At 37.9% G+C, this 16047-nt stretch overlaps 1 protein-coding gene across 6 annotated transcripts in view; it reads left to right on the forward strand.

Moving 5' to 3' along the window:
* Positions 1 to 16047, forward strand: part of piezo1 (piezo type mechanosensitive ion channel component 1 (Er blood group)) — a 59008-nt gene that overhangs the window by 30618 nt on the left and 12343 nt on the right. For 5 of the 6 annotated variants that reach the window (XM_061040562.1, XM_061040567.1, XM_061040565.1 and 2 more), the window contains exons 12-35: positions 53 to 233; positions 808 to 913; positions 1380 to 1561; positions 1801 to 1949; positions 2116 to 2274; positions 2763 to 2908; positions 3062 to 3228; positions 3935 to 4111; positions 5111 to 5236; positions 5512 to 5712; positions 6467 to 6671; positions 6959 to 7063; positions 7948 to 8104; positions 8375 to 8618; positions 8710 to 8806; positions 8967 to 9132; positions 9476 to 9565; positions 12193 to 12275; positions 12480 to 12548; positions 12669 to 12769; positions 13479 to 13623; positions 14821 to 14892; positions 15360 to 15532; positions 15656 to 15762. In XM_061040562.1, coding sequence (XP_060896545.1) covers positions 53 to 233; positions 808 to 913; positions 1380 to 1561; positions 1801 to 1949; positions 2116 to 2274; positions 2763 to 2908; positions 3062 to 3228; positions 3935 to 4111; positions 5111 to 5236; positions 5512 to 5712; positions 6467 to 6671; positions 6959 to 7063; positions 7948 to 8104; positions 8375 to 8618; positions 8710 to 8806; positions 8967 to 9132; positions 9476 to 9565; positions 12193 to 12275; positions 12480 to 12548; positions 12669 to 12769; positions 13479 to 13623; positions 14821 to 14892; positions 15360 to 15532; positions 15656 to 15762 — 3408 coding nt within the window. The remainder of the gene's footprint in view (positions 1 to 52; positions 234 to 807; positions 914 to 1379; positions 1562 to 1800; positions 1950 to 2115; positions 2275 to 2762; positions 2909 to 3061; positions 3229 to 3934; positions 4112 to 5110; positions 5237 to 5511; positions 5713 to 6466; positions 6672 to 6958; positions 7064 to 7947; positions 8105 to 8374; positions 8619 to 8709; positions 8807 to 8966; positions 9133 to 9475; positions 9566 to 12192; positions 12276 to 12479; positions 12549 to 12668; positions 12770 to 13478; positions 13624 to 14820; positions 14893 to 15359; positions 15533 to 15655; positions 15763 to 16047) is intronic. The other variant, XM_061040564.1, reaches the window with a different exon arrangement.

The raw sequence follows: 16047 nt of genomic DNA on the forward strand, positions 1-16047 counted from the left end.
TTCTTAAGAACTGAACTTTTATTTACATTTCAAATTTGCATTTATTTTGCAGACGACATGCAGCCACACTGTGCTCTCCATTCATCCTGCTCTATGGCCTGGCTCTTTGCTGCCTGCAGTATGTCTGGGCTATGGAGCTTGAGCCTGAACTGCCAACCACGGTGGGAACTATGAGCCTCAGTCAGTTAGGACTAGACAGACCCCAGTACCCATGTCTAAGGCTGGGAGCTATGGTAAGATAAGAGCATATCAATATTTCATGACTTGATGAAATTGGGTCAAATTTGTGACTTATTGTGATATTTCTTTTGGTATAAATCGTTATCACATTATCACTGACTCCTGGCTGTGAAAACTGGCTGATAGAAGCTGGAGCTTGTCGGTAAGGTTAAGAGATACACATCAGATAAAGTAGAGTTCATCTCTACTCACAGTACTACGAGGAAGGAGCTCTGCCGGTCACTTGTTTGAACATAAACCAAAACCTCATGGCTGTGCTACCTCAAACAAACTTTAATAGCAAAACTCAAGGCATTATTAAATAATATATTCAAGCATTATAACCATCAGTACTTGTGCCAAATTCAATTATATACGTAGATTTAATCAAATCATATAATCTAAAAGTTTGAGTAAGAGAAACAGGACCACAATATTTTATTTACAATTTAATTCAGTCACTTGTTAAGTGACATTCTCCTACTTTTTCCACATCTATCCTTGGTACACGCATGGACCCAAATGAAACCAAGTGTCTATGTTTATTTTTGTTTCTCTTTGTCTCTTTTATCTCACTTTCTCCATCAGCTGCTGTTTACTTTAACATTCTGGCTGTTGGTACGTCAGTCGGTGAAAGAAAACTTCAGTTTGAAGAGAAAAATGGCGACACCCCTACAGGAAGTCACTACAGGAGGTGAAACATCTTTCTTCAAAAACACCCACACATAAAAGTTGAAAGATTTATATTTTTTGAAAGCATACGCAACTCATTAAGTTGTCTGAGGTCAAGCCCGTCAAAAGCACATGTCAAGTTTCTATTGTACTTTACCAAGAATATGAGGTTGACGTTAATGATTTTAAAGTAAAAGTGAAGTTACAAACTGAATACAATCTTGAACCCAGCAATGTGAAATTAATCATCAGGTCGGGGTCTGTTTTTGTATGAATGTAAGCCCTTTTGCTTTTGAAAGACAGTCGATTTTTTTTGCTATCAGGTTAAATAGCTAGTTTCTCTATTCAAGCTTTTAAAACAAATCATACTCGTCCATAGTAGATGACACATTTGTATACTTCCTACAATGTATATAATCTTCCTGAATGAATGACATTTTCAACATCCAATTTCCTCCTTTTCCTATCTTTGAAACCCCTTCTGTCAGAAGAGAGCGCTGCTAATGACTCAGTGCTAAAGGTTGCAGGAGGTATGGTGATGAGCTGTTATGCCAAATACTGGATCTATGTGTGTGGAGGGATGTTCATCATGGTTTCCTTTGCTGGCAAACTTGTTGGATACAAGATCATCTATATGCTGCTGTTCCTTCTCTGCCTCTGTCTATATCAGGTAGGAACATGCCTATAGGTCACTGATTCATGTTGAAAGTCTTCATTTTTACTGAATGTTGAAGGCTCATTAAGATATCTCATCAGATTATTACAAATATTTATTTAGGATCGATATGTGTGACCAAAGTTGGGTTGTGACAACATTGTTTTAATCAACCGTTGAAGTTATTGTTGCAATTATCTTTAATATGAATTGTAAAAAATCTGTTGAAATTAGTAACTTATTTGATTTCTCAGGTATACTATTCTTTGTGGAGGCGTCTGTTGAAGATCTTCTGGTGGCTAGTTGTGGCCTACACCATGCTGGTGCTGATCTCCATCTACACTTATCAGTTTGAAGACTTCCCTGGATACTGGAGAAACTTCACTGGTTTCACAGAAGAGCAGTATGTTCTCTGTTTCAGCTGTAGGCTGTTTCTACTGTCATCAAAAATACAAATTATTCTTATTATTATATATAAGATAATAGTAATAATAATTGTAGTAGTAGAATAAGAAAGATATTTTTGAACTGACGTAATGAAGTTTTGAAATGCCCACTGTTTTCTTCAGGTTAGCAGCAATCGGTCTGGAGACATTTGCTCTGTCTGAACTCTTCACCAGTATTTTGATCCCTGGCTTCTTCCTGTTGGCCTGCATTCTGCAGCTTCACTACTTTCACAAACCCTTCATGAGAATTACTGACCTGGATCATGTTACACCAATACACAAGTAATATCACTTTTTATAGCTGTGTTGTCACTATGAAATGTGGTAAATTATTTTTGGTTGTGTCTTATTTGGAGGGAACATCACTCAAAATAACATCATATCTGCAGAGATTTGATGCATATAGGAGAGTTGGATGTCAGCATTATGAGATGTGAGGGGGTAACAGGAGAAATGGATAGAATAGATCTGAACCAAATCTTTGTAAATGGTAAAATTTCACAACATACATAATTACACTGTATTACATCTCAATGTGAAACATTTTTTATTTATTGAGTATTTGGGAATTGTTAGAATTTTCATTCAGTAGTAATACGATTAGAACAGGTCCATTGTCATCCAAGATGCTGACTCCTAAGAATGAAACATAAACAGCTTTTTTCTGGAATGCTTGAAACCACAAATGAATATGAATATTTTAGCCGTTAAGTGTTGGTTAAAATGAACTATTTTCCATGGCTAGAACTAATAAGGCAATCTGCCACCAGGAAGAAGAACGGCCAGAGAATGGAGCAACTTGGCTCTGGTAATGTGGGGTTAAACTCTGAAGAGGAAGACCTGGTGACAAACATTGATGAGGAATCTGAAGAGGAAGACCTGGTGACAAACATTGATGAGGAATCTGAAGAGGAAGGTAGGACAAACTGGGGCAGTTCAAATTAAGACACTTTTTCAGAGTTACATTTTTTAAAAGATCTCTTCTGAATTGGTTTCAATTTCCCGTTTCGCCAAACTCACCCTTTACCTTCTCCGTGTTGTTATCAATCCTCCCTCTTCCTTCTTTCAGTGGACTTGTTGCCCAGTAAGTGGGGTCTGGTGATGGACAGGTTACTGGTTCTGTCCAGAAAGTTCTCAGACAATCTCACGAAAGTTCAAGTGTTTCTGTGGAGGCTTCTGGAGCTCCACATCCTCAAGATGGTGGCCTTCTTCTCTGTGTGGGTTGCAGTTGAAGAGGTAAATGCAAAGGGAATTGGTGTTGTGTGTCAGGGAAGTTGTGGGACAAAGAATAACTGAAATGCTGCAAAGCAAATTATATTTCCAGAATTTCCCTCAGGGATCAATAAAGTATTTTTAAAAAAAATCAAAAATCAAAATGATAGCTCTAAATGGTGCAAAAATGAGAAATGGGACCCCCTGTTGTGTCGTAGAAGAAACATTGAACAAGAACACCATTAAGTTAAAAGAAAGGTATTCATTTGTGTTTTGACATTTCAATGTTAATATCAGGAAAGCAATGGATCTAACAACTAAACAAACATACAGTACCATACAAATGACAACATCAAGCTGCTGAATGCTGTCACTTACAGATAAACTTTGTTCAGGCATTCTTGCATACTTTATCCAGAATTAGTTTGTTTACATTTTGTGGCAGGCAGAACTATCTACAATACTCATGTGATCAATTTTCATATTAACAATGATGATGTCCCTCAAGAGTTTCTGCATTTCTTTAGACTAATCGAAAATTCCCTTTATTTAGCATTAAAAAGTCTGCATCAGAGCCCATACATAAGTTGTATCTAGTTTTACATCCATGTTGAGAATGGCTTGTTTCTGTCTTGGCCTGAGGGATGAATATAACTTGATGACAAAGTCTTTAACTCGTCTATTTTGTACAGGTGCCTAAAGACCTATATTTTGTCCTGTTTGTCTGCAGCCATCTGTAATGAACCTGGTCCTGGTAGTGTTGTGGTCTCTGGCAATGCCTTACAGTCGATTTGGGCCTATGGCTTCCTGCCTGTCTACAGTCTGGGTTTGTGTCATCATCGTGTGTAAGATGTTGTACCAGCTCAGTGTTGTCAACCCTGTTGAGTACTCCAGTAACTGTGACAAGGTAAGAATCATGCACACATACACTAAAGTACTGTATATCTGTAACAACAGGCATGATATTCTACTTCTGTCATGGATGTTTAAATGAGAAGCTGCATGGGTGATTAACTGCTTAGAGCAGCGATGCACTGTGCACCACTTTCCACCCATTGTATAGGTCTCTAGTTGTTTTTCATGTACTTTGGGGCACTATGTGTAGGGTCTAAATGTTGTATTTGTGAATGGTCTGTATACATTTGATCTTATGTAAACTAGAGATGGGACAGCATCTCTAATGTAAACAACTAGAGAGCAAATTGTCTGGATTGAATGAATGGTTGGATGGATGAGGAAAAAGGGACAGACGTAGGCAAAACACTTCTGTTGAAATGTAAAGGTATGATTTTCAAGATGACCAAAATTCTTTTTCACATACTTAATATGTAATTTATCTTACAACACCTTGAAAATGAACAATTAATCACACCATTTAAAAAGGAAAATAAATAATACAATAATTAAGGTCCCATTATAGGGACTGATCTAGACTTTGTCTAGAATTACACAAGGCAAACCTTTTTGAGATTCACAGTCAGAAAATATAAATTGTGGTCTTTACTTCCATTGTATGTTATATAAGGTACTCATGGCTGCATTACATTCTTTCAATAAATAATCTTCAAGAAAGAAATGGATTAAAATGGATACGCCTAAGGATGTTTTCTAATATCAGTCACACAGACTTAATAATAATAACTACATTAGGGTTAGATGTGAATACAGGGTCTAATTCCAGATATAAGTTAACTGCATGGATACCTGCATGTAAAACATTTTTGTATCAGTTGTTTACATTTTAAGTAAAATGTCACATTCTTCAATCAAGTAATGAGTGACAAATAGATGGTTATTCCTTCACTACTTCAGCTGACATAATATCAATGTAGTCCTGTTAGAGCTGCAGTGATACAATTATGATTGTCATGCTTATGAAATTGTTTCTTTGCTTTCCCCTTTACAGCCTCTAACAAATGCAACCAACCTGTTACCAGAGGAGATGAACAATTCCTCTCTCTATAAGGCGCCAGTGGATCCAGCCAACTGGTTTGGAATAAGGAAAGATGCCACTGTACTGGGTTACAGCAAGGTAGAGTAAATGTGTGTGCTAATTGTTGTTAGGAAATGTGAGTAATTACACATGTCTTTCATGGCCACAGTATCAATAGTTTTGTTTAACATTTATGGAAGTTTTAGAAATGCTGGGTTAGTCTGATCGAAAGACAACAGTAACTTTGTTGAAACAGGAGATGTAAACATGGATATGCAGCCAACAAATCCACAGCAATGCTTCTATCTCTGAGACCGCTTCCTCGTTTGAACATTTTCTCTAAAGGGTCAGTTGTCGTTCATGTTTTTTTGCAGAACCATTTGATCGTTCTGATGTTGTTGGTGTTTGAGGCGACAGTGTATCGTCATCAGACTCACCACTACCGTCAGCTCCAACAATCTCCACCCATCATCCCTGCTCTGTTCCCGAAAGCCACCAGGGACACTCTGGACCAGGGACTCATACCCTGCTTCAAGTACCTGCTCAACTACAGTTTCTACAAATTTGGATTAGAGGTATTTGGGAAACATCCTCAAACAGTTTTTTTGGGATAGATAATAGAAAAAAGGGTACTAATTGAATGAGAATTCAATGAGATTGCCCTTAGATGAAGACTATTAGCCGAAGAGCACAGAAGACAACCCTTTGCCCAGAATCTCTTTGTTGAGCTCATCATCCATTGCTAGTCTGTATCATTGGACCGGAAAATACATTTAATTAAGAAAAACCCAGAAATCAGATAAATATAATTATTTGAACTGATTAATGACAAAGAAAGAAAATATAACAAAACCTTATAAGCAAGAATTGGTTGTCACTTTGTGTAAAAACACAAAATATAATCGAATACATTTGATTTAAAAAAAAAGACAAAAAGGCATAAATGAAAGCTGACTTTTTGAAGTGTCCAATGAAAATCTACAAAGGCAAAACAAATCACAATATAATTTATATATGACACAGGAGGAAAGGTACACAGAGACTATTTGCACCGGGGAAAAAAACACAGGTGTGAAAATCAAGACTAGTGAAACTGATGAGCAATCAAAGTGGAGGGAAACCCACAAAGTAACACTGTGGACAAGAAGCACAAAACAAAGCAGGACACATCAAAGACCGACAGAGGTCTCAAGAACATAACGGTAACAATACACTCGATGAGTGAAAAACACAAGGGAAGGAAAAGACGAGATCATTTTTGATTATCATTTTGTTTTCTTTCACTTTTGTTGTATTTTAATCTGCCAAATACCTCTCTGCTTTATAAAGATTTGCTTCCTGATGACGGTGAATGTGATTGGCCAGAGGATGAACTTCTTGGTGATAATCCATGGCTGTTGGTTGGTAGCCATCTTGGTAAGGCGACAGCGGGCTGCTATTGCAAGGATCTGGCCCAGATATTGTCTTTTTCTATGCATCTTCATGATCTTCCAGTTTCTACTGTGCGTCGGCATACCACCTGCTCTCTGTATGGGTGAGTACTGATATGAAATGAGATCAAACTAGAGGACATTATAAAACAACAGTACTCCCAAATAATGAATATTACCATAGTACAAGTCAATTCAAATCAATTCAAAAGGGCTTCATTAGCATGGAAACATGCAAACTAATAACTCATTTCGCCCTGGGATTAATTAAGTATTTCTGATTCTGATTCTGAAACATTACATTTGCAGACTCTAGTCATTTTGTTGAAGTGTAACTACTTCTACCCACCTGTATTTAATGGTATTTCTTTTTGTGTCTTCTGCCCTGTAGACTACCCATGGCGGTGGAACACTCCCGTGCTTATGAACTCAGCCCTTATAAAATGGATCTATCTGCCTGACTTCTATACTGTGCCTAACGCCAGAAATCTCATAGGTGTGTTTGTCTTTGTTTGCATCTGTGTGACTTTTTCAATCTCTTCATACAGTAAATTAATCACTATTGATCAATGACACAACATGGCACGGACATTATTAAAGAATTGTTAGATGCTGGCACTGCAGAAAGATAATGTCTTATTTCCATACTTTCACTTCCTGTTTTCTGATGTCTTTGTATTTCTTTTTTGTATTGATGCTGTTTGCTGCATAAACTCAACAATCCTTCAGTGTTTATTATTTAAATGTTCAAATGTACATTTTTCCAATTTAAATTCCATAACTTTAACAGACATGTTGTACGCTGTCACTCAGTGCCCCCTTTTTAACCCAAATATTTTTCCGTACAGAACGGATACATTTTAGACTTCAATCCAGACTTTTTGATTGATATCCCAGACTCCAAGTAGCACAACACTTTACATACATATTGTAAATGTATATACCAGTGATCATAGTTCAACTGTAAATGTAGGAACTCAAAGTAGAGTTCATTTTAATTAAAGTAGCTATGAAACACTTCTATTTTCTGTCAATTTGTTGTGGCCCTAATAGGAAAATTGGTATGTATATCTCTTTGCTGAGCCTGTCCTGTACAAGAATGTGTCCTCTTTTAATGAAAATGTTTGTGCTCTGTCTTAGCAGGCTAATACAACTCATTGTAAAACGTTGTTGTTTTTAAGACCACACTAAAACTTTTGTGTTTGTAATTACTCTGTGTTTCATGTCTGTAACTTTTTGTTGTGCTGCTGCCCCTCTTGGCCAAGGACACTCTTGTAAATTAGATTCTTAATCTCAATAAGGTTCTCCTCAGAGTCTATAGTAAGGTGTGTTAAAAACAAAAATGTTGATTATGAAATGTGTTTTAATGTATGTCCACAGCGGACTTTGTGCTGCTGATGTGTGCATCTCAGCAGTGGAAGGTGTTTGAGGTTGAGCACACAGAGGACTGGATGGTTCAGGCAGGAGGGAACACAGATGACCCTGAACCAATGGAAGGTCGACCGTTTAACCCTGCACCCAACTTCATCAACTGCAGGTAAATAGAGCATCTCTGTCTCTGTCTTGCTATCCATCAGTGTTCCAGTCTAAGAGTCCAGATGTTGCATCTGACTCACTGACTCACTTTTTTTTCATGTTTCATGAAGAGTAGCAAAATGACGTCTTAAATTTCGATACACAAAAAGTTGGATAATTGTCATACTTTTCTCTCCCTTGCTCTCTCTCTCTCTGCTGCTCACTCATCAGAGAGAGAGGAGGCTTCTATTGTTGAATATTTATTGAATATACTTTCTCTGTCCTCCCGTAGGAGTTACCTGGACATGGCTAAAGTCCTGGTATTTCGTCACCTTTTCTGGTTGGTGCTGTCAGTGGTTTTTATCACTGGAGCCACCAGGATCTCTGTGTTTGGGCTCGGCTACCTACTCGCCAGCTTCTTTTTTCTGCTGTTTGGGACCCAGCTGTTTGTCAAACCATCCAGAACCCGCCTGGTTCTGTGGGACTGTCTCATCATCTATAATGTGGCAGTCATTGTATCTAAAAATATGTTATCAGTAAGTACTGAACACAACATTTGGTGCTTCTTTTAAGATTTTTTTGGCCTTTTTGTCAACATTTTTGAACATGTGTGTGTTTATGTTTCAGATCCTTGCGTGTGTATTTGTGTTTGAGATGCAGAAAGGCTTCTGTTGGGTAATTCAGCTCTTCAGCCTGGTTTGCACTGTCAAAGGATACTATGACCGTAAGTTGCATTAGTAATAAAGTAGTCCACGATGATGTACAACAGTACAAAAAAACCCCATAAATCAATATGAAATGACTTGTGCCAGTGCATGAAAGTATTTTTTTTTATTGCCTTTGATTGATTGTATTTGTCATTATGTTTAATTTTTCCTGGACAGCAAAAGCAGTGAGTGACAAGACTTGCAGCCTCCCAGTGGAAGAGGCTGGTATTATCTGGGACAGCATCTGTTTTCTCTGTCTGTTGCTGCAGAGGAGGGTCTTTCTCAGTTTCTACTTCCTGCATGTGGTGGCAGAGATGCAGGCCTCTGCCAAACAGGCCTCGAGGTGAGGCTCATTGCACAGAGCACTGAGATCATGAGATTATTAAAGCACTAAGTAGGGAAAAAAAATGTCCATTACATGTAATAGTTTTTTTTAAATATATTTCCAATCCAATAATCTAAGAAGAAAAAAGTAATGAGAAAACTTCTTTACTATTAATGGAAACTTTCCTTCTCTGTAAACAAATTTGGTTAGATTTGATGAGGAGCCCAAATATAGAGATTACCATGAAAGAATTACATTTGATTTGTTTATTAAAATGAAACTGTGAAAAATGCTTCCTCAGTAACTTGCTAATGGCAGTTACTTGCTGACAAATGCAATAACAGCTTTTTCTGTCTTCCAGGGGGTTTGAGCTTTTTAAAACCAGCATTGTGAAGAATATTAGGTTCCACCAGCAAGCTGAGAGAAAATCCTTGTCACAGCTCAAGAGATCGTAAGTGGAAAGCTGTATGAAGAAAATGATGGCTTGGATGATATACTTTTGTCCCGATTTGATTTCATCAATATTTTTTTGGTGCCTATTAATTTGTATTGCATTTCTGAAGTTTTGCCATCCGACAAGTATTGCAATTCATAGTATCAGTTGTAATCATTTCCTTTTCCATTTTTAAGCAAAAACGTAATTTGTTGATTGTTTCCGGGCAACAGGTCCTTCCCCAACTAGTATATGATTGGTTGCTCGGAGAAGCGACATTCAGGTCCTTGCTGACAGCTATCCTACACACTCACACTGGTGAACCAGTTGTATTTTTTTAATTTTTTAATTTAACCTTTATTTAACCAGGAAAAAGTCTCATTGAGATTAAAAATCTCTTTTACAAGAGCGTCCTGGCCAAGACAGGCAGCAGCACAATTACAGGGTTTCAGACATAAAACACTTAACAACAATGAACATAAATACAGGAATCACAAAAATAACCATTCATCAGAATCTGTCATAAGTCATGAGCAACAAAGTGATCAAAAAGGGCAATACGAGTTAGCTAAAACATCTACAGTCAGATATTTCTGCCTCCAGATCATTAAGAAGACCTTTAAAAACATTCACGGAAACCAGCTCCTGAAGATTTAAAGTATCTTGCAACCGATTCCAAGCAGAGGGAGCAGCATACTTGAACGCCCTTTTTCCTAATTCAGTACGGGCTTTAGGGATGGTTAGAAGGTGTAAATCCTGCGAGCGAAGAAGGTAACTTCCATTACTTTTTTGAAGTATGTAGCTCTGTAGGTAGGATGGAAGCAGACCGAGAATACCCTTATAAATAAAAATATGCCAGTGGTTTAGTCTAAACCACTTGCAGACAAGTCAGACCAACCAACCCAAGCATACAAGGAGCAGTGGGGAGTAAGGGCTTTTAGATTGGTGATAAACCTCAGTGCCCCATGGTAGACAGTATCCAGCGCATGTAGGCTTTGCGAGGAGGCGTGCATGTAAAGAGCATCGCCATAGTCTAGCACCGACATAAAAGTGGCAGCAACAAGTGTTTTTTTGGCCTTAAATGAAAAGCAAGACTTATTTCTGAAATAAAATCCTAATTTTAACTTGAGGGGTTTTTTTTTGTTTTTTTTTACAAATTGTTGAATATGAGGCTTAAAAGAGAGAGAATCATCACAAATCCCAGATATCTGTATTGAGATACAGACTCAATTTCAAAGCCCTGAAAGGTGGTGATAGCAGGAAGGTTCAGTGGCTTTGATTTGGAGTTTGAGAACATCATGAGTTTCATTTTATCAGCATTCAGCACAAGTTTTAAGTCACACAAGGTATGTTGTACAGTATTAAAAGCAAGTTGAAGCTGACAAAGGGCCTGATTTGGTGTAGGTGCAGATATTGTTTGATAGTAGGAAATATTTCAGTTGTTCACTCACATTGGACTCCAGAACCTTAACCAGGACCGACAATTTGGAGATGGGTCTATAATTATTTAACACTGTAGGGTCCCCCCCTTTCAACAAGGGAAGAACAAATGCAGATTTCCATATAAGAGGAATTTTGTTTGTGTCCAGGGAGAGATTAAAAAGATGTGTCAAAGGTGGTGCGATAAAATCAGCTGCCAGCTTTAAAAAATAAGGCTCCAAGTTGTCAGGACCTGCAGATTTTTTTGTGTCGAGGAGTTTGAGGGCTTTGATCACTTCTGAGACTGAAATGACTTGAAAACTGAAGGATTGACTACCTGTAACATGACAGTCAGAAAAAAAACAGTAGGGGAATTTATATGCTTATTGCTAAAAGAGTCAAACAAGGAGCCAGAGGCTATGAAATGTTCATTGAAGACACCAAGCATTTTGGACTTATCAGTGACTTTAAGTGAGTCCTTAAAAATGCATTGAGGAAGCTCAATTCCATTTTCATTTTCATCCTGGGATTTAATTGTCTTCCAGAATTTCAGGGGATTGTTGAGGTTGCTTGAGGTTTCTGTGAGGAAATGATCAGCTTTGGCTTTCCTAATTGCAACTGTGGGAGCATCCGAATCCAAACCTGATCTCCTGGCTTTTGCTATGTTAACAGTTAACAGTTAACAGTTTATTGTTGCACACATTATAACATTTCATACACTTTATAAAGTGTTTGTTAATAATTACTAAATGATTTGTAAACCTTTAAGAGATCCTTTATAAAACATCTATAAACATTACATAGATACATGGCCCAGATATTTCTTAATGGTTAATAATTAGTTTATAAACCGTCTATTAACAATATGTGGATGACTATTATAAAGTTGGAACTGTTTACAGCAGTTTGTTGCTTTGCTCCGTTTAATTAGTCATGTTGAACTATTATTTTGTGATAAGTCCTGGCTCGTGGTCAGCTTTCCAATTCTTTTCCAATGTGTTTTCTTATACAAGATCTGTGTCTAGCTTGTTGTGAAAACAAAATGCACTGTATCAAAGATCTGTAAAACATGAGTATACGATCTCATTATAACCATTGGGAAAATTCAACAAGACCTATTCTAATTTACAGTCACATTATATCTAAGAAAAGAGTTGCCCACTGGCCTTAGAGTTCATGTACCTGTCTTTTGTCTCTTTTTTTCTTGTCCCTTGCTCTTCTCTCAGAATGCAGAGAATACGCTCAAAGCAGCAGAAGTACAGAGACGGACACAAAACCAGTGAGGAATCTGAAAAGAATCCGACTGCTGGTAGGTGCTCCACCCCTGCCATGTCATCTTGGATCTGTTAATTAAAAAAAAAAAGTGCAACACCCTTTAGCCATTAGTATGTAAATGGATGAATACGACATGTGTAAAAGATTAGAAAAAAGCTACAGAAGTACAGTCAGTTCACCACTTTACCCGTTAATCTTTATAAGCATATAACCTTTACTAGCTTCTATTTCTTTTCAGAGATCAAAACAGACAAGAAGAAGTCCAGAAAGAAAAAGTGGCATCAGCCGTGGCTGGACCATGCTACAGGTGAGACAAGCCAATGATGGGTGAGACTTACACCTATCCTACAGTGAATTAGTCCTTGTGATGCAAAGTGTCAGGCCATCTTTGTATGTTGAAATTGTAATGTGTTTCTTCTGATAACAGTGCTCCACTCAGGAGAGTACTACCTGTTTGAATCAGACAGTGAAGATGAAGATGATCTACAGTCTGAAGAACAGAAGCCTCAGAAACAGACTGCCTGTCAGGTACCAACCTGTCTGATCCGATAGAGTGGCGTTCCACCAGTGATGCTATGGAGTACAACATCATTGGGAAATGCAAATCACTCCACTCAGCCGCTTGTTCTGAATAAATTCATCCCAAGTGACACTACTCAGCCAATCAAATCTCCACAATGTGGTCATAATACCTTCAAAAACTTTTACATGTGGTGGAGAAAAAAGGTTTCCACTAGGAGATTAATAGTCCAGAGGAAGAGCAAACACATAAAAGCCTGCACAGTAGCCTTCTAAACCATTGGTTCCCAACCTGGGGTCTGGGTCCCCCTAGGGTGCTCTAAAGATCTCAGGAAGGGCGAGAGGTTTTGTCCGCCTGTCAAAATTGGATTTGACCATATTAACTAAAATAATAACACCCATACTGGATCATTATAAGTGGGTCTATGGAGAATAACTGCTGAGTCATAGCCGCACCACATGTGGCGAGCATCTTAGTTTCTATTAGTGTATAAATATATATTTTTTTTACTGTACAGACAAAAAACACAATACAGCCCCCTATTGAATCAGGAGATCCAGTCAGTGTATCATCCCACCCAAATATGTTTCATATCCACAAATATATACACCTAATTATTTCTACTCTTTGTAGTTGCAATTGTCATTAAAAATATTTGCTACGAATACAAGCAGTGTCAAAACAGATTGTTTTGTGTTTTGTATCTTGTGTTCACAGTTGGCATACCAAGCATGGGTGACCAGTGTCAAAACAGCTTTAAGGGAGCGCCAGAAGCGCCAGAGACAGTTAAAGGGGATTGAACGAAAGACGGAAGAGAGAGAAGGAGTCGTCGATTCACAGCAGGAGGCTTTCTCTGTCATAGGTATGTTAACATCCTTATTTACTAGCAGGGCTTCCATACCAGATGCTAAAACTCTGAAATAAATCCGGCCCAGGAGAGCACATGGTCAACAGTAAGGCCCAGAATGGACAGGACTGATTGAAGTCTACTTTTACGTTTGATTTGTAAAGCAATGTGTAGCAGAACATATATAACGAGAGTAGTCACAGTTTTTGCACAGGCTGCTTTAGTCATGAATTACAAAAATATGTTGCAATAATAATCTACCAAAGTGAGTCAGCGCAAAAGAGATAGGATAGCAGGGCCTTGAGCTCTCCTTTAAAACATGTACCCTCCCCTGAGTTCCCACTCCCATTGGTAAATTCAGATAAAAATCATATATGAAATAAAATCAAAATATAGAGACATCAAACTTGCATATGTACAAAAAAACAAAAGGTTATCTTAATTCATTAACTTAATGACATTTAACTAGCACAAGTGATCATGTCTGTGTATCTTTGCTGCCTGTATTGCCAGTGGCGACTCTAGAGTCTGTTGGGGCCCTAGGTAAAAATCTATTGTGGGCCCCCCCAACCACCATTGTTCTGTTTTCAGTTCCTTCAGGGGTTTTTAACAGGAATACTGAATGAGATGCTCAGCAGGACAAAGAGAGGAAGTGCTGTCAGATGGGGCTCCCTTAGGGAGGTTTCGTACAGTCATTGCAAAATTTGCACAGTTTGAACTACTGCTGTGGTTTTAAGTTTGTTAGCCCTTGGGGGCCCCCTACTGGCCTGGGGCCCTAAGTGGTTGCCTGCCTTGCCTGTTGACAAGCAGCGCCTCTGTGTATTGCTATTGGATTGGTTTGGTCATTGGAGATCAGATTACCTTGTGGTTAAGATTAATCACATCCAAATTGGATTAACAATTTTATATTTTAGCAGGAGCTACAAGTTTCAAATTGATCCGGTTATGTTTGTGCAATCTAGTGTTTTAAAGCTAGAAAGCTGATTATGGAATATTTAAGGATTACATTTAAAGCGTTTGTGAGGAACTATTATTGGGAACTATCACTGTGGAAATATCAAATGATTGAATTTCCCACTCACTGTGAATCTGTTTTGTTGTGCTGTCCTGCCCGTTGACAGCAACTCAGTTCTCTTGCCCAGGGACTATTTAAGAAAGAACTGCTGTACATTATGTGTGTGTGTGTGTGTGTGTTTGTTTGTTACTGTGTAGATTGTGGAGACAATGATGTGTTTGAGGATCTTATCAATCAGGAGGAGGAGGAGCCAGAGGAACAAGAGTCTAGTAGGTTTATATTCAAGGTGTATCTCTCCTTAAACTTTCACTATCACATGTTGCTGTGTCTGCTGTGATACAAAGCACAGTGAATGAACAACTTCCTCTTGTTTTAGTAGTTTGTTATTGTGATAACAAGTTGTGGGAGGTATATTACTTGTATATTCAGAAATAGGATTCTTATCAACTGAATGAGAGTTAAATGCAACAGGTAAATAGAATATAATTGAAGTATCATAAAGCTGGCTAAGTAAGTCTTAACACTGGTTTGATATGCAGGTATTTGTATAATACATATCTTTGTTAGTATATCTATTTTACTGCTGTCAATATAAAACATAGCTAACGAGATAGAATAGAAATGTTATAAAATATTTTGGCAGAAACTGTTTTCTTTTCATATCCAAACATACATTTAAACAACCATAGAAATCCCTGAATCAGCAATTTCCCCCCTATCTGTCTGCGTCTTGCAGGTCATGGCGAGATGGTTCAGAGAATATTGGATATCCTGCGCTTTATATGGGCCATTGTTCTGGCCATGCTGGATGGACTGACTCAGTGGCTCAATCTTCTGACAAAACAGTACAGAGACACATCCACTGTTCTGTGCAATGAACGTTACTTCATCATTCACAAGATACAGCAGGTAAACAAAACAAGGAGGTCTCTGTTGTGCAACATAGATTTATGGAATGAATCACAAACACACACACACACACACACACACACACACAAACATGACTTAATTATGTCTCTCTCTGATGTGCAGAATCTTACAACAGCATACTCCACAGAGGACCAGGTATCTCAGGAAAACGAGAATCTAACACTGGAGACCTGTTTGGATGAAACTGATGCAGAATACTCAAAATACAGGTTAGTTTGGGGACACTTGTGTCTTTTATTCCACTGCAAACAATGAAATAAGGCACATCTGACTGTGAATGTGCTTTAATTAAAATATCACGTCTTCTAGGTGATGTATTTATATTTTAAACATTGACAGTATTGAATCACTGCGCCATCTTGATAAAGATGTTGTCTCTTAAAAAATTGATAAACATTTATTGACAATTTACTGTACTGTAATAATACACCTCTCAGCTTTAGTTTGTTCTTTTTCATGTATTTTTATTTCACTGGTGTGATTATACCCCTCTA

Source organism: Labrus mixtus, chromosome 6, assembly GCF_963584025.1.
Source record: "Labrus mixtus chromosome 6, fLabMix1.1, whole genome shotgun sequence".
NCBI lineage: Eukaryota > Metazoa > Chordata > Actinopteri > Labriformes > Labridae > Labrus > Labrus mixtus.